Below are 23,482 nucleotides of genomic sequence, written 5' to 3' on the forward strand. Positions count from 1 at the left end.
CCTAACAGGAAAATATCTGTAATGTTTTGTCGTTACATCTTGACAACGTTCATTGTCAAGAGGAACTCCATCCTCTGCCAGGCTTTTAATGACCTTCTTTGCTCACTATTTTATCCAACTTTTCAATCAAAGATGCATTGGGAGCTTTCTATGGAGCTTCCCAATGTCTAGATGCGTTACAGAATAAAGACACACGTCCCTGGGTGGGCTTGAACCACCATCCTTTCGGTTAACAGCCGAACACGCTAACCAATTGCGCCACAGAGACACGGTGTCCATGCTGGCCTCGAAGGGCATGCCACCGATGTAATACACGCGTAACAACGTGCTTGCTTCGGAAACCGACTCCCCCAAAGCTTGCGGTGTTTAGATTTCAGCCTTTTGGATGATGGGAACTCTGTCAACATCAAATAGTGCTCGTCCAAGTGTAGCTTCTCTCACCAGACATTTTAGGTTGAGCGACAAAAATTTGGACATTTAATACACAATGCAAACTTTCATTACCACAAGTCTCGGAACGTATGCAAAGCTTTGGTCAAACAAGTCTTAAGTTTCACCTGAAATGAAGTTTTTATATATGCATCATAAAACATAAGAATAATGCCTAATTTTTGAGTTTTAACCAAATTGCAACAATAAACTACTTTATAGATATTAACCTAACAGGAAAATATCTGTAATGTTTTGCCGTTACATCTTGACAACGTTCATTGTCAAGAGGAACTCCATCCTCTGCCAGGCTTTTAATGACCTTCTTTGGTCACTATTTTATCCAACTTTTCAATCAAAGATGCATTGGGAGCTTTCTATGGAACTTCCCAATGTCTAGATACGTTAAAGAATAAAGACACACGTCCCTGGGTGGGCTTGAACCACCATCCTTTCGGTTAACAGCCGAACGCGCTAACCAATTGCGCCACAGAGACCCGGTGTCCATGCTGGCCTCGAAGGTCATGCCACCGATGTAATACACACGTAACAACGTGCTTGCTTCGGAAACCGACTCCCCCAAAGCTTGCGGTGTTTAGATTTCAGCCTTTTGGATGATGGGAACTCTGTCAACATCAAATAGTGCTCGTCCAAGTGTAGCTTCTCTCACCAGACATTTTAGGTTGAGCGACAAAAATTTGGACATTTAATACACAATGCAAACTTTCATTACCACAAGTCTCGGAACGTATGCAAAGCTTTGGTCGAACAATTCTTAAGTTTCACCTGAAATGAAGTTTTAATATATGTATCATAAAACATAAGAATAATGCCTAACTTTGAGTTTTAACCAAATTGCAACAATACACTACTTTATAGATATTAACCTAACAGGAAAATATCTGTAATGTTTTGTCGTTACATCTTGACAACGTTCATTGTCAAGAGGAACTCCATCCTCTGCCAGGCTTTTAATGACCTTCTTTGGTCACTATTTTATCCAACTTTTCAATCAAAGATGCATTGGGAGCTTTCTATGGAGCTTCCCAATGTCTAAATACGTTACAGAATAAAGACACACGTCCCTGGGTGGGCTTGAACCACCATCCTTTCAGTTAACAGCCGAACGCGCTAACCAATTGCGCCACAGAGACCCGGTGTCCATGCTGGCCTCGAAGGTCATGCCACCAATGTAATACACACGTAACAACGTGCTTGCTTCGGAAACCGACTCCCCCAAAGCTTGCGGTGTTTAGATTTCAGCCTTTTGGATGATGGGAACTCTGTCAACATCAAATAGTGCTCGTCCAAGTGTAGCTTCTCTCACCAGACATTTTAGGTTGAGCGACAAAAATTTGGACATTTAATACACAATGCAAACTTTCATTACCACAAGTCTCGGAACGTATGCAAAGCTTTGGTCAAACAATTCTTAAGTTTCACCTGAAATGAAGTTTTAATATATGTATCATAAAACATAAGAATAATGCCTAATTTGTTTGAGTTTTAACCAAATTGCAACAATAAACTACTTTATAGATATTAACCTAACAGGAAAATATCTGTAATGTTTTGTCGTTACATCTCTACAACGTTCATTGTCAAGAGGAACTCCATCCTCTGCCAGGCTTTTAATTACCTTCTTTGGTCACTATTTTATCCAACTTTTCAATCAAAGATGCATTGGGAGCTTTCTATGGAGCTTCCCAATGTCTAGATACGTTACAGAATAAAGACAATCGTCCCCGGGTGGGCTTGAACCACCATCCTTTCGGTTAACAGCCGAACGCGCTAACCAATTGCGCCACAGAGACACGGTGTCCATGCTGGCCTCGAAGGGCATGCCACCGATGTAATACACGCGTAACAACGTGCTTGCTTCGGAAACCGACTCCCCCAAAGCTTGCGGTGTTTAGATTTCAGCCTTTTGGATGATGGGAACTCTGTCAACATCAAATAGTGCTCGTCCAAGTGTAGCTTCTCTCACCAGACATTTTAGGTTGAGCGACAAAAATTTGGACATTTAATACACAATGCAAACTTTCATTACCACAGTTCTCGGAACGTATGCAAAGCTTTGGTCAAACAATTCTTAAGTTTCACCTGAAATGAAGTTTTAATATATGCATCATAAAACATAAGAATCCCTTTAAATGTTTATAAACCTGTTTCAGCTCCCTTTAAATGTTTATAAACCTTTTTCAGCTCCCTTTAAATGTTTATAAACCTGTTTCAGCTCCCTTTAAATGTTTATAAACCTTTTTCAGCTCCTTTTAAATGTTTATAAACCTGTTTCAGTTCCCTTTAAATGTTTATAAACCTTTTTCAGCTCCCTTTAAATGTTTATAAACCTGTTTCAGCTCCCTTTAAATGTTTATAAACCTGTTTCAGCTCCCTTTAAATGTTTATAAACATTTTTCAGCTCCCTTTGAATGTTTATAAACCTTTTTCAGCTCCCTTTAAATGTTTATAAACCTGTTTCAGTTCCCTTTAAATGTTTATAAACCTTTTTCAGCTCCCTTTAAATGTTTATAAACCTGTTTTAATTCATTTCATTGAAACAGTATTAATGATCAAAAACTTCGTGTCAAGGCAACTTTACACAGCAAAAACGTCTATTCAATCCATTTAGGCGAGATAGTAGCTCAGAATTATTCACTCGCAGCACTTTGACGGTTTTAGGCAAAAAAACAACTGAAAAACAGCAGATTAGCATGTACTTACATCCACAGGACACAGTAAAAAGGTTTCTGTTTTGGCAGCTCTTCTAAAAAGTCTTCCCTTTGCACGTACACGCAAGACTTGTTTAACGTTGTAGTCACGGTCCGAATGCTCTGAAATGGCGACTGCATGAAATTTAAAGGTCCTCTCAGTTTCTAAAAATAGAACTGGCAAAAAAGCCTCGCCCCTAAGGGGCTGGTGCACTACTACGCGTAGAAAGTAGATCTGATTGCATTTAAAAAGTTCCATGAAACGGCTCAGAAACATAACTGCAGGCTTTTAAAAGCTTAAAAAAGCCTAAAGTGCGTTAAATGTGCGTGAATTATGTTGGACAACTTGTGCACGCTGAGTCCGGCATGCTGTCATCTTGGTGGTTGTTCACTGCAATGGGATATGGCTGGACACCACTGGAGACCATCTGACTTCTTGCTTCCACTATAGTTATTCCTGATTCTGTTTGCTCCACTACAGCATAAGCGGCCTTAAGTCCTTCTGTGTCATGCCTGAAACAACAACCATCTGTGAACAGCTGTCTGACCTGTGGTCCTTCAAGGTCAGTGCAACTTGGGATGTAGTTCCTGCTGTAGCCTGTAAGGCCCAAAAATGACAGCGTGTATTTCCCTCTAAGAGGTTTAGGGTGTGTTAAAATACTTTGCTTATGTGAACCTGACATGCTCGTGCTTCCTGCGGTAATAACTCTGCCCAGGAAGGAAACTTGCTTCCTCGCTATTTGTAGTTTATTTTTACTGACCTTGAATCCATGTTTATGCAGATGTATTAGCACGAGTTCTGTAGACTGCAAACAGAGCTGCGCTGTATATGCTGTCAGTAGTTTAGGAGCGGGCGGTCTGATCACTGAGCTAAAATAATCAAAACAGAACTCAGATAAATTCTCTCTCAAAACAGCCCTCACAGGAGGGAACTTTTATTCTCCAAAAAGTGCACAGAATCATCTTCATCAAAAATTCCAGAAGTCTTTCACCTTCAGTCTTTACGGGGCGGTTTTTATACAGATACAAAGCATTGGTGTGTATTGGGGTCATTAACGTAATACATCTTGGCATCCACAACATTGTTTTCTCTACTTTTTCCAGGAATACACATTTAGCCAAACATCTGGAAAACATCAAATTGGCGTACGTGACAGTTTTACAATAACAATTTCATCACTTATCTGGATGCAAACTCTCAGGTCGAATTAACCTGGCAGAGGCCAGCATATCACAAGATTTCCTGCAATAACAAGCCCATTAATTATTTCTCATGCCAAGAACCTTTCCCTATTGTAATCTATTATCAGAAGGCTTGCATGTTTACTCAGAGTGAACAATTCTTCACAGAATTCATCTTATAATGGTAAAAGCAATAATGACTTACTTTTTAGTCTAATCAAACAAAGCTTAAGCTTCCACATATATCCACATCTCTTGCACTGAAGGGCCATCCACATACTGAATGAGAGTGACGTTCTGTGGTAGGGGGCTAGTCTGTAACACATCTTTCAAGACCTGGTTAAATATACCTGGGGAAAGGGCAAACCCTTGCGGTAGATGGGTGTAGCGCAGCTGTTCCTCACAATAGGTGAAAGAAAAAATGTCTCTGCACTCTTCTGCTAATGGCAAACCGAAAAAAGCATTAGCTAGATAAATACATGCGCACCACTGCTGGGAAGGTTCAAGGTTGGAGAAAGCAACATAGGGGTTGGGGACAGGAATGGTAGGAGTAACTAGAACTGAATTTATTGCTCTTAGATCATGTGCCATGCGATATTTTCCAGTACCTTTTTTCTCTACAGGAAGGATGGGTGTGTTCCATAATGAGGCTGAGGGTTCTAACACGCCTGCCGCCTTCAGGCCTTCAATGGTGTCTCTGATGCCTTCCTGAGCCTGTTGTTTGTGTGGAGACTGTGGAACCCAAATAGGCGAGGGAGATGCAACCTGAAAAGAGACTTGAGCACATGGAGTTAAACCTACATCTGTGGGCCCTTTAGCCCATAACTGGGAGGGGAGGTGATGCAGAAGAGCCGTAGCCTCAGGATGATCTGTTTTTGTCCCTCCCATGGTGCTGGGTAAGAATCTCATGCTGCAACAGGACTTCATCAGTAGCATACTGTACTGTACATTTTATACAGTATGTGTCTGTGCTTTTAGAATACCTTAAGTTGGTGACCAAGGTGTCCTGTCAGTCCTCAGCCGCCAGAGAGCGCTTTACCACTACTCCCAATTCCTTAGCTTGGTGCTCAGGATGCAAAGAAAGAGAAATGTGAGGAACAGCTTCATCTAACATTAAATACCATTCTGCTTGTTCAGGCGTAAGTTCAACCACCACGGCCATCCCCTCAGGAGCTACATAAATATTTTTAGAAGAAATAAACCATGTCCTATCTTCTACTGTTTTATTGAATAAATCCTGGTACCATTCAGTGTGACAATGGTCGTAGAACAGAGTGACATGGGGTGGGTCAGGTGGAGAGGTGTAGGGGCTGAGACTTTGAATCCAGGGTTTCCACAGCTGATACACAGAGAAGATGCCGCTTGGAGATGAAGGTGCGGTCAGCAGTCCCCAGTGGATATCAGCATACTCCTCTGTAACAGGCTGCAATAGATATTGTCCAAGCCTTTAGTCAATATGTCTAGTTCCTGTAACCAGACATGTCCACACCCTGCCATCTGTCTGGTTGCTTTCTCATCTAACCCCTGTACTTTATCTCCTAATTGGGTCACCTCCTGCCATAACTAAAGTGCTGCAAGCGCATCGCTTGGATCTCCCTCACACTTGTTAGTGCCAGCCACTGAGCTAGTATAACTTTCCTCCTCTTCTCCTTCCTTTTCCTCCACAAGGGTCTTCAAGCTTCCTTTCAAAGAAATTTCCACTTTAACTGAAGTTCCTGCTGTATGCTGGTTAACATAACAGCAATTATCAGGCTCAGAGCTGGGTGCCTCTGGCCGTGTTTTCTTTCTAGGTTGTGAGTCAGAGCCGCACGCCATGTCTTCACCGCCCACTTTCAAAACACTTGATTTCTGCTCACCCTCCCCTAATAGAGTCTGTCTCATTCCTGCAGGTGGGGGAGAAACACACGGAGTAGAGTGCTGCGGTGGAGCTTCTGGATCTCTCTCTATTCGGTCAGAGAAAGGCTCATAATTGGCAGATCCACCAACTTGTGGTGTGTATACTTTTGACGGTTCAGGGAAAAACGGGTTGTAATGCGCACATGGCGGGGCTAATTCTGTATCTTCTCTAATGTATATCTCTCCACTCTGTACCTTTACCATCGGATATATCCCTTGAACAGGACTGTATGGCGGTGGAAAGCTGGGAGGAGATATTGGTGTTTTTTCTGTCTGTCCGCTTTTCTGTGTTTTTTCCTTATATAAATGTGTCAGTCCCTGCCAAAGAACCAACAAGCGGCCCCATTCTGTCTCTTTTTTTCTCTGCATTTTTTGCCTCTGTTTTGCACTTCTGCCCACTAAACCCTCCTTTTTGTTCAGCTTTACTCAACCAACTTTCTTTATCTTTCTGACACCGCTTATGTTCTTTTGTTCTTTGTTCAACCATTTACCCAAGCATTCCTTCTTTTGCATTCCTCCTCCATCTGCAATAATCACCTCCTTAATTCCTTCTGTGGTTTTCTGAATCTCCTTCAACTTTTTCTTATGCGTTGCATAAATCCTGCCAGCACAACTGCCTGTTCCGACAATGGGAGCCAGGGAGACAGACAGCTTGCGCGCGTGGGGGGACTCTAACCCTCCCACTTAGCGAGACTCTTTTTTTAATCTCTTTTGGTCCAAACGCTGTGATGACAAACCCCATTTGTGCACCTAGATTGCAACCCTAAATTGCTTCCCTGGAATTCCTTTGTTTGTCTTTTATTCTACAGTCTAACCATTTAAGTATCTCGACTGTCCCTCACCTGACAATTCAGGCTCTCGTGGTCCTATCACTTACCAGTTAAGAGGGGTCCCTAGCTCCCTCGGCAAGGACTTTAACAGCCCCAACCTAAACAACCTAATCCTCGTCAGGATTGGTGGTGGGTTGGTAATTTTTCTTCTTCTCTTCTTTTTTTGTATTTTGTATTTTTATAGTTTTTATATTAATTTTATTTTAATTTTCTCGTATAGCTTTCAACATACTTTTTTCGACTTCTTATTTTAATTTCTTGTGGTTTCGTCTCTGATATGTTTGAGAAGACAGTCACTCATCCACAGCACCACCTAAATCCTATCTTCAGGCAAAAAGAGAAATAAGAGATCTCCTTACCTTTTTCGGGTTGACCCTGTGGTGCTCCGGGATGATTCCTGCTACGTGTCCAATTGTAAAAATCCTTCTACTTACTGCCAAATCCCGGGTTTTGGCACCAAGTTGTCGAGGTGATCTGTTGGAGGTAGGTCATTTATCTATTAATGGCCCACCTCTCCCGATTTGTTTATGTGGCAGAAAAGGAAGAACACAATTATCAGTCAGAGACATCAATCATAGTTAATGCATGTTTATTATCCGTCTGGATCCAGAAAGGGAGACAGTTCACACTTACAATTCTATCTGAATAATGCCCCAAGCTCAGCCGGACCCACTCCGAGGAGTCTGCATGTATGCCAGTGTGTGTTTCATATCCTGCAGCGGCTTGAACACACTTATAGCAAACTGATGGTTGCTCGTTAACACACATTGGGCTCACATACACATACATTCTAACTGTGGATGCCTGCCCAGCATCAAAGAAACAGACATACACTCCATCATTAATTAAGGAGTTTTTTTGCACACTTCTTCTAGAAATTTCTGGGTGGAATAAGTCCGTGCAGAGGAGTCGGCACACAATGCCCCACAAACATTCCTGGCTCCTCATGGTACAAACAGAAAAAACATGCTAGCCTTAACCATTAATAATGCACACTATGATTATGATACTAAAAGCTAATAAGTTTTTTTCTAGCTTTCAAAAGCATAACCAAAACTCCTAATTAAAATAAATCTATAAGCAGCAGAGTCCTAAATATATCTTAGTCTTAGCTACTAATAATAATGCGTATATATTTCCACACTAACCATGCGAAGAAGGTGTCTGTCTTATCCTTGGAACTTCAGATACAATGCATTCAGTTTGGCAGTTAGGTCTGTACAAAACTCCCGGTCCAAAGCCACACAATGTCAGACAGTTCCTCGTACTCAGTCTTTCAAGAAAGTCTTTATCTGAGGCAGCAAATCCACAAAAAGGGCTTCTTGGGTTTAGCTAAGATGTGGCTCAGGCCAAACAATGTTTCTATCGCAGCTTTGTTTTGAGTTAAAGGTTTTGTAAATAACACCTGCTGGGCTTTCGCTGCTGATTTCAGTTCGCCAACTTTTTCAGGTCAATAGTGCTCTTTGGTGGATAGCTGTCCTTAAACTTCAGGTTTGCCTTAGCTGTATGAAAATCGCCAGGTACAAGGGTGGATTTAAGTGGGGTTTGACTGATTCTTCTTTGTCCTCCTTTGGATTTGACAAACACAGACAGCGCTGCTCGGTCATTGCAACCCATACAGTGGTTAATCTTGGAAATACAGCTTGCCTGCGCTCCCATCAAATGAATGAAAATTTTATTTATAGCTCTATATTTTACTAAATTTGGAGAGATCTACTGGGAAAGGCTTATAGATCTACCTGTCGATCGTGATCGACGGGTGGGGGACCACTGCTCTAAATCTAACCCAGGCATGGCCACAATACATCAGTCTATTTCCCTTCTCTCTCTCTAACTCTTCCATGTTTTTCTCTGCTCTTTCACTCTTTTTTTAAGTCTTTCTTCTCCTTCTCTCTCCTCTTTTATCAGACATTCACTATTCTAAAACAGACATGATATAATCACAATTTCCCCAACTAAACATTAGAATGTATAACAGTGAAAAATTACAATTTAACAAAATAAGATTTTTGTAGTTGGTTATTTTTACATGAGAACCTAAGAAAATGCTAATATAATCGTACGGTGTCAACAAGTGGTGAAAATATAAGTCCTTTCACCTGTTTCCTAGGTGAAAGGATTTTCAGCCAAAAGTGTCATAATGGGGTGGACCAAAGTGCAGACCAGAGCTTGGCAGCATCATCTTAATAATCCTTCAGTTTATTTACAAAAGGTCAAAAACGTAGCAAAACACTGCAGGTATGAACCAGAGTCAAGATCAAAAAACTAAAAAAAGCACTGCAGGTTCTCATGGCAAAAATGTAGCATGGTTTTCCAAAACGAAGCATAACCAAAGCATAGTCATGGTAGGGAACGGGGTTGTGACGAAAGGAACCAGCAACACACAAAGACACAAAACCAACTAATATACTGAGGGGTAACAAAGGGCAGGTAAACAAAGAAACAGGAAACAGAAGTGACAAGGAAGCAGGGAGGCAGAAAGAACAGGTGAAACAATTACAAAGACTGAGCATGGGCAAAGTAACTAATAAACAGAAACACAGACCAAGCAAACCTATAGACAAAGATAAATAATCAAATTGGGAATAAGAAAACTAGAATAATCATGAACTAAAGTAAACAGAGAAACTAGAGGGAACATAGGAACAACCATAACAACCATAATGGCTTCTACTGCAGACATGACAAGAAGCCATTCACACCTCAAACCATCTCCTCCACATCTCTTTCAGGAACAAATTCCTCACATAAAGTAACCAACCCCCTACCTTCAGATCTTCTGCCTACACTAAAGATCTCCGAGGAAGATGTAAATAGGCTCTTTCAGCGCATGAAAACAAAGAAAGCTGGATGACCTGATAACGTCTCCCCATCATGCCTGAAAGCCTGTGCAAATCAACTCGCGCCTGGATCTTGAACAAGTCACTGGAGACGTGTGAGGTCCCCTCCTGCTTCAAACGATCCATCATCATCGTTCCCAAGAAACCCACCATCCTAGGATTAAATGACTACAGACCTGTAGCCCTGACGTCTGTGGTCATGAAATCCTTTGAGCGGCTGGTGTTGAAGCACCTGAAAGACATCACAGACCCCCTGCTGGACCCCCTGCAGTTTGATTACCGAGCAAACAGGTTGGCAGATGATGCTGTCAACTTGGGTCTACACTTCATCCTGCAACACCTCGACTGTCCTGGGACGTACGCCAGGATCCTGTTTGTAGACTTCAGCTCGACCTTCAACACCATCATACCAGACATCCTCCACCAGAACCTCACCCAGCTCAACATCCCAACCTCCACCTGTCAGTGGATCAACAGCTTCCTGACAGACCGAAAGCAGCAGGTGAGACTAGGGAGCATCTTCTCCCGAAACAGATCAATAAGTACTGGTGCCCCCCAGGGCTGTGTTCTATCCCCACTCCTCTTCTCTCTGTACACAAATGACTGCACCTCAGCTGACTCGTCCGTGAAACTCCTTAAGTTTGCAGATGACACCAGTCATTGGTCTGATCCAGGACGGTGATGAGTCTGCATACAGACAGCAGGTGGATCGGCTGGTACACTGGTGCGGTCAGAACTACCTTGAACTCAACCCACTCAAGACTGTGGAAATGGTGGTGGACCTTTGGAGAACACCACCCCCATACACCCCCCTCACCATCCTCAACAACACTGTATCGGCCATGGACCACTTCAGGTTCCTAAGAACCACCATCTCTGAGGACCTGAGATGGTCTTCACACATAGACACTGTTCGAAAGAAGGCCCAGCAGAGACTGTACTTCCTGAGGCAACTCAAGTTCAACCTTCCACAGGAGCTGCCATCATTCAATCTGTCCTGTCTTCATCCATCTCAGTGTGGTTTGGCTCATCCACAAAACAGGACAGGTCCAGACTGCCACGAATAATCAGGACTGCAGAGAGAATAATCAGGGCTGACCTTCCCTCCATCCAGGACTTATACAGGTCTAGGGTAAGGAAAAGAGCTGCTAAAATCTCTGCACACCCCACACACCTTGCACATAAACTGTTCAGAGCTTTACCTTCAGGCGGCCACTACAGAGCACTGTTCGCTAAAACCAGCCGCAACACAGACAGTTTCTTCCCCCAGGCTGTTTTTCTGTTGAACATTTAATAAAGTACAAAACAACAGCATACAGATGTTGCAAATGCACTTTTTTATTATATATGTGTATATTATACATTGTAAATATGTATATTCTGTAATGCAAAAACAAAACCAAAGAGCAAAGTGTACCGGAGTCAAATTCCTTGGTTGTATGTACGAACTTGGCAATAAAGCTGATTCTGATTCTGATAAAGGAACTTAAGAAGGAAAACACTAGGAGGCGGTAGAGGGAGAAAAATAACTAATAAACATGATACAAAAACCAAAATAGAAACATATAAGCAAAAGGTAAACAAACACAAAGCTACAAATAAAGTCCAAAAATGTCACACCCAGACATCGTCTCCCAACGCGGGACAGCGGATCTTCAAACTGTGTCCTGGATAGACGGAAGTACCGCCTGAAATTGACCGTCATCCAGACGCAGTTCCTGGAGTAGGTGGTGATACTCTCCAAACTGTTCCCGTCCCTGAAGAATCTGGTGAACCCAGGGACGTTGACGTCGGTGGCGTTTTTCGGCTCTCCACAGTTGATTATCCGTGAAATCCATGTCCGCCATGTTCAGTTGAAACCAGCAAACAGCAGATAGAAGCTGCTCCAGGGTACACCTGTCCAGGGTGTACCCTGCCTCTCGCCCATAGACTGCTGGAGATAGGCACCAGCTTCCCTGCAACCCACTATGGAATAAGTGGTAGAAAATGACCGGGTTTATTTAGTTGAAATCAATGTTAGACATCATTTTGATTGCTGGTAGAAGGTCTCAAATATAATTGCATATACGTCTGTGTGTACAGAGCATACGTCAAGTTTGACACAGCCACAAAAATGTGTTCAAATGTTAAATCCTAGCAAATCTGAATTTGATTGTTTAAGAAATTATTACATCTATTTTTATTCTTTACATATATTACAGTCAATCTTTTTTTGAAATTTAACAACACATGTTTGCTGGTTCTGAAATAATATTAATATAAACAATGACCGCACTGTGGCCAGTGCAATTAACAGGAGGCTGGTACAATATGCTATGTGCACTGAATATACAATGCATATTATTTAATGCTAATTGCTAAGGTTTTTGAGTTTTATCTGGATGTGTTAGCAATGTTACTTGTAACACTCCTTCTCAGACCTGGATCTCAAGCCCTTTTCCTGCCCCACCATCTCAAAATATATAAATTAACGATTACATTAAAACAAAGTTAGTGATTAGTACTTGATTCAACTTTCATAGTTGAATGCGTATTCATTACAAGTGCACTTTTTCATCTTATACCTTCTCAAAATATTAGCATATTGTGATAAAGTTCATTATTTTCCATAATGTCATGATGAAAATTTAACATTCATATATTTTAGATTAATTGCACACTAACTGAAATATTTCAGGTCTTTTATTGTCTTAATACAGATGATTTTGGCATACAGCTCATGAAAACCCAAAATTCCTATCTCACAAAATTAGCATATTTTATCCGACCAATAAAAGAAAAGTGTTTTTAATACAAAAAACGTCAACCTTCAAATAATCATGTACAGTTATGCACTCAATACTTGGTCGGGAATCCTTTTGCAGAAATGACTGCTTCAATGTGGCGTGGCATGGAGGCAATCAGCCTGTGGCACTGCTGAGGTCTTATGGAGGCCCAGGATGCTTCGATAGCGGCCTTTAGCTCATCCAGAGTGTTGGGTCTTGAGTCTCTCAACGTTCTCTTCACAATATCCCACAGATTCTCTATGGGGTTCAGATCAGGAGAGTTGGCAGGCCAATTGAGCACAGTGATACCATGGTCAGTAAACCATTTACCAGTGGTTTTGGCACTGTGAGCAGGTGCCAGGTCGTGCTGAAAAATGAAATCTTCATCTCCATAAAACTTTTCAGCAGATGGAAGCATGAAGTGCTCCAAAATCTCCTCATAGCTAGCTGCATTGACCCTGCCCTTGATAAAACACAGTGGACCAACACCAGCAGCTGACACGGCACCCCAGACCATCACTGACTGTGGGTACTTGACACTGGACTTCTGGCATTTTGGCATTTCCTTCTCCCCAGTCTTCCTCCAGACTCTGGCACCTTGATTTCCGAATGACATGCAGAATTTGCTTTCATCCGAAAAAAGTACTTTGGACCACTGAGCAACAGTCCAGTGCTGCTTCTCTGTAGCCCAGGTCTGGGGAATGCGGCACCTGTAGCCCATTTCTTGCACACGCCTGTGCACGGTGGCTCTGGATGTTTCTACTCCAGACTCAGTCCACTGCTTCCGCAGGTCCCCCAAGGTCTGGAATCGGCCCTTCTCCACAATCTTCCTCAGGGTCCGGTCACCTCTTCTCGTTGTGCAGCGTTTTCTGCCACACTTTTTCCTTCCCACAGACTTCCCACTGAGGTGCCTTGATACAGCACTCTGGGAACAGCCTATTTGTTCAGAAATTTCTTTCTGTGTCTTACCCTCTTGCTTGAGGGTGTCAATAGTGGCCTTCTGGACAGCAGTCAGGTCGGCAGTCTTACCCATGATTGGGGTTTTGAGTGATAAACCAGGCTGGGAGTTTTAAAGGCCCCAGGAATCTTTTGCAGGTGTTTAGAGTTAACTCGTTGATTCAGATGATTAGGTTCATAGCTCGTTTAGAGACCCTTTTAATAATATGCTAATTTTGTGAGATAGGAATTTTGGGTTTTCATGAGCTGTATGCCAAAATCATCTGTATTAAGACAATAAAAGACCTGAAATATTTCAGTTAGTGTGCAATGAATCTAAAATATATGAATGTTAAATTTTCATCATTACATTATCGAAAATAATGAACTTTATCACAATATGCTAATTTTTTGAGAAGGACCTGTACAAGTGCCAGGGCAATTTCGCTCTACAAAAAGGACATCTTAAGACAGTATCCTAATTGCTGGATTAAGAGCAACAAAGGACAGTCAGACTTGGCTCTGGAAGGCAGCAGCAGTCCCAGGCAGTCAGACATAGAGCATCTCCCCAGATCATCCCTCCGCCCAGCACAGAAGTAGATAGCCATCAAGGCACAGGAGCAGCAGTCCCCGGGTCAAAGAGGCACAGAGTGAAATGTAAGGCAATGAGCACCCAACACCACCACCATGTTACCATCTCCAGCTCGCAGGCCAAGCCTGGGAACCAATTTCCCCAGGGCCTGCACCAATCCCCACCAGCAACACAGCTCGCCACCAAACAGGGGATTTGGTTACAACTTGGTAATGAGTGCTGATGGTGGGTCCTGTCCTGACCAGTTGAGAACCACTTATCTAAACTGTTTAGTTGTAGCTCTGGCTGTATGTTCAGGGTTGTGGTCCTGTTGGAAGGTGAACTTCTGCCTCTATTCTAATATTTGCAGCCAGAACCCTCGTATTTAAACTGTGTTTAAAGAACACACAAGGCTAATGTATTTACTAAGTATTGACTTTTGAAGACAGAGAGAAGTGGGCTGAATAAATATGCACATATTTTTCAATTTTGTAGTAGTAAAAGGTGTTCATTTTACTTCCACTTTACACTTTTGGACTTCTATGTGTCGGTTTGTCACATTTAATCCCAATAAAACACAGAAAGGTTCTGTGGTTTTGATGTGACACAATGTGAAAAAGCTCACATATATATTTTTGCAAGGCACTGTAACAGGGAATTTTGACTTCAGAGATATCTAAAGACGGGTCTTTCTGGTGTATGATATAAAGCAACTGTTCTGATTGGTGTCTGTCTGCTCCCTCTTGTGCCATGCCCACCTCTGCTCATTTTCCCATTTTTTAAACTACTGACCCAAACAGGAAGTGACCCATTTCTTTCACCCACCTCTAGAAAAAACCTCTGTCGTTCACTGTGATTTCTTCAGAGGGTTTTGGTCCTGACTCTTCTATGTTATTTCCATTCATTTGCTCTCATTTTGTGATTCTAATAAATAATTTTGTTGTATATTATTATTAGTTCTGGAATTATTGTAAAATATACCAAATAAGGAAATAAACCTTTCCCATGAGACACTGTGGTGCTAGCAGGCTTCTCATTACACTTTCAAATTATATGTTCAGTTATCTTTGTCAAACGGGATCTGTAAAAATTAATGCCAATCAAAGATTGCTAAGAAAGGACGGCAAGGCAAGAAACTTTATGTTTATTTATGCAGCACCATTCATACTGAAGTGTTTTACAGGAAGAACATAACAAAGCATAAGCATAAAAAGATGTTAAAATACAGATATTAAAGACATGAAAGAAACAATTGTTTCAAACATTTCATTAGTCAGATTGTTTGATCAAAAGCAAAAGTGCAGCCCTGGTTTAAAAGAACCAACAGTTTCTGCACATGTCAAGTTTTCAGGGGGTTTGTTCATGGATACTAAATGGTGCCTTACCTTGTTCAGTTCTAAACTAGGAACATGGAGTAAGCAGGCAAGCATTTAACATGCAACTCAAAAATGTATTATGGCCTTAAATAATTTATTAATAAGAAACAGGAAGCCAGTGCAGTGATATAGGAACTGGTGTGACATGATTTATTTTCTGGGTGTTGGTCAGGGCACTGGCAGCAAATTAAGTCCATAGTTTTTCATTGCGAAAAGGTTCTGGTGGATTCAAGTGCAGTTTTATCTGTACGCATATTACTTTACACACTATTGTTTAAAAGGACACAAAGACACATCTGCTTCAGAACCCACAGAATAAGCCCAAAACATGCATTAAATAGTAAAAACCAATTGTTTGTAACATCCTGCTTTACGTGAAAGTGGCAGGTGCAGCTTAAAATGTAAAAAGGTATTAATAAACAAGATTTATTACATATTTAGTATTGCATCAGCAGACACACACACAAAATTAAAACTTCTATATTCTAATATTTGCTGTACACAGATTTTTACTGCTTTGCAGTGTAGTACACACATTCACTCCAGACATCATTCTGTCTTATTGATCTGTTCGGCAACACCGCCAAAGCAGCTTCAGAGATGTTTTCTGCAAGTCGGTAACTCTGGAGAAAAGGGATTTATAGTCATTATAATATATAGGAAAACTGTGTCCAAAAAAATCTGTGTAGTTCAATAATAACTGAAGTGTAAATGTGCAGTTAATATACCTTCACATCTGCTGACAGGCGTCTTAGTTGAAACTCTGCTTGTGAAAAAGGAAAAGTTTGTTTAATAGCAAAGCCAATTCAAGAGTATAAAATCAATGAGATTTGCTAAGTGTTACCTGAAGATTTGAGCTTCTTAGTGATCCTGCACAATGAAAAAACCAGTAAAAGACTGAGGGCAGAGGTGAATGCGCAGGCTCCACACAAAACGGTAACTAAGTCATCTGTATAGAGGGAGGCCATACAAACTGATTTCTTAATTGTTCCTTTTTTTGCATTTCATAAGTTTAATTTAAAAATATTTATTTTAAAAGTCCATTACATTGCTACTTACATCTTAAGTCTATGTTGGTTGTCTTTCCAAGCAGTATCTGTCCACATGAGGCAACAGCACAGTAGTAGTTTACAGCGTAAGACAAATCCAAGCCATTCAGAGGCAGGTTGTACACACAGGTGTGTGTTTTGGTGTTTATCTTGTTGTCACGCTTATTGTTCCTACCTCCATGGGTATAAATCATCTTTTGGAAAGAGTCTTCTGAGTCTTTGAACCAGTAAAAACTTTGTTCGCCATCATATGTCCCAGTTTGTACTGTACAGTTAAAAGTCGTTGAGTCAATTGGCTGGATGTTCTCTGGTTCTGACTGGGGGATGACAGCCTTAGCAATTAAAGCAGAACCCTTTACAATGACATTAACTCCCTCCAAGAATTCAAACACATACGAAAACAGGCCTACACAGTAGTACGTAGCTGAGTCTGATATTTGCACATTTGATATTTTCAGGTGGATTTTACCATTGTCAGTTTCCTGTTCAAATCGCTGATCACTCTTCAGATCACCATTAAAAGAGCCATTTTGCCTATGTTTATAGAACTCATACATGACCTGAGCTTTTTTCCCCTTGGTTTGTTTATACCAGTAAAATATTACTCCATTATTGCCTTGATAGAAACATTTTAAAGTCACATTCTGGCCAACATGAGCAGATACAAAATGTAAAGCGGTTGATGGTGCCAGAGCTGCCAAAGGAGCTAAAGAGAAAATAGATAAGAAAATCAGAGTTGTCTATTTATTATAACTGCAAATTTATTAAAAATGTAGTATTAATACATACCAACTGACGCCAAGAACAGATATGTCATATAGCCAATCTTAAGAGCAGTCATTATGTTTAAATGGTTGGGCTTCACTGATACAATCTCTCAACACGTTCCACTTTCTTAAGGGCAGGCTGGGTGCTATTACCCAATCAGAAATGAGGGGAAACTCAGTATGCCTACCTTATGTTCATGTTGGACAGTAGACAAAGGTAAGAGCTTAGGTAATGATGCTTTCAGAAGAAATTATAAGTTATTTAAAAGTTATCACTGTGTTGATGACCAGGATTACTGCCAGAGAAAGTCACTAAATTATCTGCCCTGTGTCACAACGGCTTTTTTTAGATTTATTTGATTTGAATTACACAATTTCAGCTCTGTGAAACGACCTTGACAAAGAGATGCAGCTGCCTGAAAACAAAGATAAAACTTCTGCAAACAGCAGAAGCCTGTCTCTGCTGAAAGGTCTGAAAAAATAATTGTAACTCTACCCTGCATGTGTCAAACTCAAGGTCTGCGGGCCAAAACCGGACCTCAGAAGTTTAGTGATTCTCTAGAAGTAAAGCCTTTTAATATGGTGATTGTGTGCTTGAATGTTATTTTGTCAATCAATAAGCAGTTTTGTCTACATTCTGCCACAATCTGCCTTTTGAAAATGTTTTGAATCTTGCTCTTTATGTATAAAAAAAAAAAAAAAGAAAAGACAAATTGGCTAAAGTCTGCAGACACAAAATGAACTTGGATTGAAGCTCTAACTATGTTTATTTAATCTGAGATCCTCTCCAAATGCAACAGTATATGTCAGTCTACATGAGATACTAACAACTTCACCTACTGGTATAATATAAAGATGTGAGTGAATATGTGAAACAAACAATGATGAATGTTTTTCAACAGGTGATGCTCATCCAGGAGGAAGACAGTGTTCCTAGGAAATGCAGCTCATTTATTAACAATCAATTTTTCTCCTATAGGTGGAAGTTTTGCTGACTAATCATAGGCTGGATCTATGAAACATTATGTGCACAGACCAAATGACCAAGGTTCTGACTGACTTATGAACCTCACTGACCTGACAATGATAACATGACACCCAACAGATAACACCTTTAAGGTGGACCCCACTAAGACCACCTTATTAATTCTTGGTGAATAAAAAAAAAAAGAATTGAAGCGTTCAAAACAGACCTTGTGGAAACAAAAGGGGTTATGAGGAAACAATGTGCATTTTAAGAATAATAGAAGTCAAATTGTGTTCAAATTTTTACAAATAAAATTACTCTGACAGAGAAATAAGTAAGTAGTGTGTGAATGTGTGTGAATGGGAATGACTGATTTCATTGTAATGCATCTTTGAGGGACTTTAAAAGCGCTAATAAAGGTCTGATGTTCTGATGATCTTTGCCAAATTTATATCTTAATAAGGTTTCCAGAATCTTCTTCGAAAAATCATATAAAGATGGCAAAGGTTCTACCTGTATTGAAAGTACTGATAACCATAGGAAAGCTCATAGATCCGTCTTCAATGTTTCACAATTCTTTTACAAACAGGGTATTTAAACTTTCATGTGGCCAAATGTCTGTATTTGACTTTCTGTTTTTGTGAAATAAATGTCTGAATCATGTTATGTAAAAATTAGAGTCCTCAACATTACCATAATAATATTAGGTAAGTTCCCTATGGTAAAACAAAAAGATTTTAACAGATGTTTAGACTTTTTCCAGTCAGGTTCAAAATGATTGAATTAGACTCAAACTTAACATAAGATGAAATGAACCTTAACAGAATTACTGGACTGGACTGAAATAGAGAAAACTTGAGTTAGTTGAAACAAACTTTAGTTACTTGAACTAAATACAAAGCTGACTGAAACTGTATGTTGTATCTATAAAACTGGGTAAGACAAACTAAGATTATAAAATATAATATGCCCTTCATTTTTTGTGTTCATCAGTGAGTGAGTTTTTATTTTTTATTTTTAATAAGAACTAAACCAAGCATTATTTATAATAATAGCAACTACCAAAAATATTGATCTCATTTTTAAATGTAATAAGGACAAATAAAATATGATAAAAAAGAATAATAAGAATTTGGAAAAACAGAGGCTTTAAACCTCTGCAGGAACAGCACTGATACTGTCAAAGGTAGATCCTAATACAGGAATCTGGAAGCTCACTCTAGGGTGGACAGTCAAAGTCCATCCAAGGACACATTTAGATGAGGCAGAGGGACAAATACAGGGCTTAGCTGAGAGCAAAGAGAGCAACATGCATCCTGCCCTAGCTGCTGTCCCACCTGAACTGTGGTCCCAATCATCAACTGATGTAGGGCTTATAAAGGGGTTCCCACCATACAAGGTTAAACTAATATCTGAAAAAAGGCCATTAGTCCGCCAATACCCCTTAAAGCCAGAAGCTGAAGAAGGTATTAAGCCAGTAATACAAGATATGTTGAAGTCAGGAATATTAAGAGAAGCACCTGACGCTACATGCAAGGCATATCACACTGACATCGCTATTATTATCACAGCCAAACATAACTCTAAAAAGATGTGCCCTTTAAATCCAAGTACTCTAATACTTACTGCAGAAGATGGAAAACCACATTCTTATAAAGCAAAAGTTGAAGAAGACACAAAACCCAGACAAGACATTTCTCAAACCCTTATACCAGATTCATGTGTTGTGTTTGTAGATGGCTCAGCATCTAAAGATGAATATGGAAAGAATAGAGTTGGTTATGCAATAACAACCATCGATAGGATAATAGAAGCTAAATCTCTACCCAATACATGCTCAGCCCAAACAGCAGAATTATATGCTGTAGTAAGAGCATGTGAATTACATGAGGGACAAATACGTACTATATACACAGACAGCCAATACGTTTTCAGATCAGTACATCACCATGCTAAGATTTGGCAAAATAGAGGTTTTAAAACATCATCAGGGACAGAACTAACTAATTTCAACCTATTAAAGAGAAAATGTCAGATCTGCTATTTATAGACACAGATGTGCTGAAAGATGCCCAACAGTCAGCACCCAAGACAGAAATAAAGGCCTGGCTAAAGAGAGGAGCACAGAAAAAAGATGACATCTATCAGATAGAAGATAAACCAATCCTCCCAAAAAATTTATATAACACAGCGGCTACAGTGACACATTGGGAAGACCCACGTGTCAAGGGGGGAATATGTCACATCTGGTAAAGCATTAATGCTACACTATAAATTTTTCTGACTATGCAAAGAATTTTTGCAGATCATGCATAATTTGTTGCAAACACGGGGGAAGAAATATTGCCTAGTTGTAATAGATGAACCTAGTGACACATTTCTTCCCCACATATGGTATCCCACAGATTATAAGGTCAGATAATGGAACTCATTTTGTAAATAAATTAATAGAACTAAGTTCTAATGCATTAGGGTTTCAGTTAAAGATTAAGGAAAACAATGGAAGAAACAGGGAGGCCATTGCCCGAATGCCTATCCCTGGTTAAATTATGGATGAGAATAACTCCAAATCAAACTGGTCTTACTCCATTTGCCACCTACTGTACATCATTGTATAACTCCACCCGCTATATTCTGAGTCTGCGATCATGTGACACCAAGTTGCTGATGTGAATTTGTATTCTCAAAGAAATAGTACATGGCAGACCATTTTCTCTGCCCTCTGACATGAATGAAATAGAGAAAGCACAACAGGAAACTTCATTAGCTGAGTGGATGAATAAAATGTTGCAGACAAAAGAAGAACAAATGTCCAGTGGTCTGCCGATAATCTCTGCTCCTATCCCACAGAATGACCTGAGGCCTGGAGACCTGGTCCTGATTAAGACACTCCACCGGAAGGATTGGAGCACTCCTCGGTGGAAAGGGCCGTTTCAAGTACTCCTGACACACAGCTCTGAAAATAGCAGAGAGGCCTTCCTCGATCCATAAAAGCCACTGTAAGCCAGTTTTGCCGTTACAGGAGCCAGATCAACCGACGGGGTAGCAGAAGGAAGTCCGGGTTCAAAGGAGTTGGAGGACCCATATGGCCCAGCGTCTCAAACCGGTGAAAAAAACAGCTGATCTGCGCCCAATTATAAAATGGCTCTCTGTAACATGTGGACAGGACTGATAAGCCTGAGCTTAATTCTGGTAGCAGGACTCTTTCTCTATCTAAAGCAGGATCCACAGGAGGTGATACCGAACCAGAAGAGATGGACATCAGACGGTACCCATCTCAGAACACTGACGGAAGGACATGACACACACCCATTTCTGCAAAATTACTGGTATCGTTATGTGTATGACACAGCTAAAACTCAAAATAAAACTGATTGTTATGTGTGTTCTATAATGCCCGTGCATTCCCAAGGTCCCACCATATATGTCAAAGCTATGAACCTCACCGAGACAAGTTACGCCATATCAATGGGCCTGATAGAATATACAAATAAAAAGTTATTTCTTATGCCAGACCAATCTTTCAGTAACCAGAGATTAAATTATAGTTGTGACCCAGAAAACTGCACTTGCGACAGAAAACAATGGTAACCTCTCAACATTACAGGGAAATCAGAACCAGCATATGTAACAGACCCCGGAGACCATCGACACTGCATAAGACAAAATATTACAGGGAATCATACTCATTTTGTAGGGAATAGTACGAAATGTAACTACTTCTACACTTACAGGAATAATCCCGGAAACGGCACATACTGGATAGAAGGGGTGGCATGGTTATGTGGTAATAACGCTTATTATGTACTTCCACCCAGTTGGTATGGTGTATGTGCCCCAGTTTTCACATCAGATCACACTGTGGTACTTAGTAAGCAGACTATAGTTATACCACATAGGAGATCAAAAAGGGAAATAGATGTTAAACCACATGACCCCATTTGGGGAACAAATGTCCCAGATGAATTTAAACTTTGGTCTAAAGATGATAAAACATTATTATCTCTCTTACCCTTGTAAGGTGTGGGCAAATTAATGCTGCGCGTGGAAACTTTAAGTTATCGATTTGGATTGTTTCTAAATAACTCCATAATAGTAGAAGAGGGTCAAAACACAGAAATGAGCGCTATGCGAGCCATGATAATTCAGAACCGCATGGCTTTGGATATTCTAACAGCATCAACGGGGGGCGTTTGTGTTCTATTGAATAACACCTGTTGCACATATATCCCAGATAATATACACTCTGCAAACATAACGGGAGCATTAAACAACCTACGGAATCTGCAAAATGTCATGGCACATGACCACCAAGATCCTAACTCTTCTTGGTTAGATTGGATGCTCACAGGGGGATGGATACATCTGTTTAAGGTTCTCCTAGTTGCAGTAATAACATGCATGGGCCTTCTGTGTCTCCTGTCAATATGTATTATCCCATGTTGCAAATGCATGGTACAAAGAATAGTAACTCAGTCAGTCACGGTGGCATATGCAACACTGAACCAGGTAGAAATGCGCGAAAATGAAGGGGACGATTATGATGACATGTAAATAAATCACATCAAAAGCCTGAGTGTACTCATACATTGTATTTCATAAAATGACCTTACAACAGAAAATCGAAAGAAGTTGTTGCTTAAGTGAAATGAGAAAAAGTACAATGATGACATAAACAGGGCAGATTTTTAAATTCTTTTATTTTTATGTTTTCAAATATTATTCTTTTATTTTTATGTTTTCAAGTATTATTCTTTTATTTTTATGTTTTCAAATATTATTCTTTTATTTTTATGATTTCAAGTATTATTCTTTTATTTTTATGATTTCAAGTATTATTCTTTTATTTTTATGTTTTCAAATATTATTCTTTTATTTTTATGATTTCAAATATTATTCTTTTATTTTTATGATTTCAAGTATTAATCAACATTTAACTTTTAATGGTTGCCGAGGGCGGCGGGACCGTATGAGTATTTCCCACAAAATATAATCTGTTTACCGTCCGTGGGTTTTCACTCATACAGAGTATTTTTCTTACTCGTTTTTATATTAAATGTTTTTACTTGTGATAAAAGGAGGGACTGTTGGATGGGTGCAAAAACGTGTTATCACTCATGTAAAAACTTTGTGTTGCAAGGCACCTGCACTATGCCTTCCTCC

The 23,482-nt window shown here is 40.2% G+C and overlaps 1 protein-coding gene and 4 non-coding genes across 5 annotated transcripts; all 5 read right to left on the minus strand.

Moving 5' to 3' along the window:
* Window positions 1–194: 194 nt before the first annotated feature.
* trnan-guu lies at window positions 195–268 on the minus strand. The gene has a single exon. It is a non-coding gene; the product is annotated as a tRNA-Asn (tRNA).
* A 584-nt stretch (window positions 269–852) lies between these two features.
* On the minus strand, window positions 853–926 carry trnan-guu. Its single transcript has one exon. It is a non-coding gene; the product is annotated as a tRNA-Asn (tRNA).
* A 583-nt stretch (window positions 927–1,509) lies between these two features.
* On the minus strand, window positions 1,510–1,583 carry trnan-guu. The gene has a single exon. It is a non-coding gene; the product is annotated as a tRNA-Asn (tRNA).
* A 586-nt stretch (window positions 1,584–2,169) lies between these two features.
* On the minus strand, window positions 2,170–2,243 carry trnan-guu. The gene has a single exon. It is a non-coding gene; the product is annotated as a tRNA-Asn (tRNA).
* Window positions 2,244–16,369: 14,126 nt separating this feature from the next.
* Window positions 16,370–17,402, minus strand: LOC124880351. Its single transcript, XM_047385395.1, has 3 exons — window positions 17,375–17,402; window positions 16,596–17,291; window positions 16,370–16,485 (listed from the first exon to the last, which is right to left on the minus strand). Exons 1-3 carry the CDS (start codon window positions 17,400–17,402, stop codon window positions 16,370–16,372), a joined length of 840 nt encoding a protein of 279 aa, XP_047241351.1.
* Window positions 17,403–23,482: the final 6,080 nt, after the last annotated feature.

The sequence above is a fragment of the Girardinichthys multiradiatus genome, chromosome 14, assembly GCF_021462225.1.
Source record: "Girardinichthys multiradiatus isolate DD_20200921_A chromosome 14, DD_fGirMul_XY1, whole genome shotgun sequence".
NCBI lineage: Eukaryota > Metazoa > Chordata > Actinopteri > Cyprinodontiformes > Goodeidae > Girardinichthys > Girardinichthys multiradiatus.

Coding starts and splice junctions, on each gene's coding strand:
- LOC124880351 (XM_047385395.1), bottom strand. CDS start 17,402: ATGACATATCTGTTCTTGGCGTCAGTTG. Junction 17,292..17,374: donor TCTGTTCTTGGCGTCAGTTG/GTATGTATTAAT, acceptor TTTTCTCTTTAG/CTCCTTTGGCAGCTCTGGCA. Junction 16,486..16,595: donor AACCAACATAGACTTAAGAT/GTAAGTAGCAAT, acceptor CCCTCTATACAG/ATGACTTAGTTACCGTTTTG.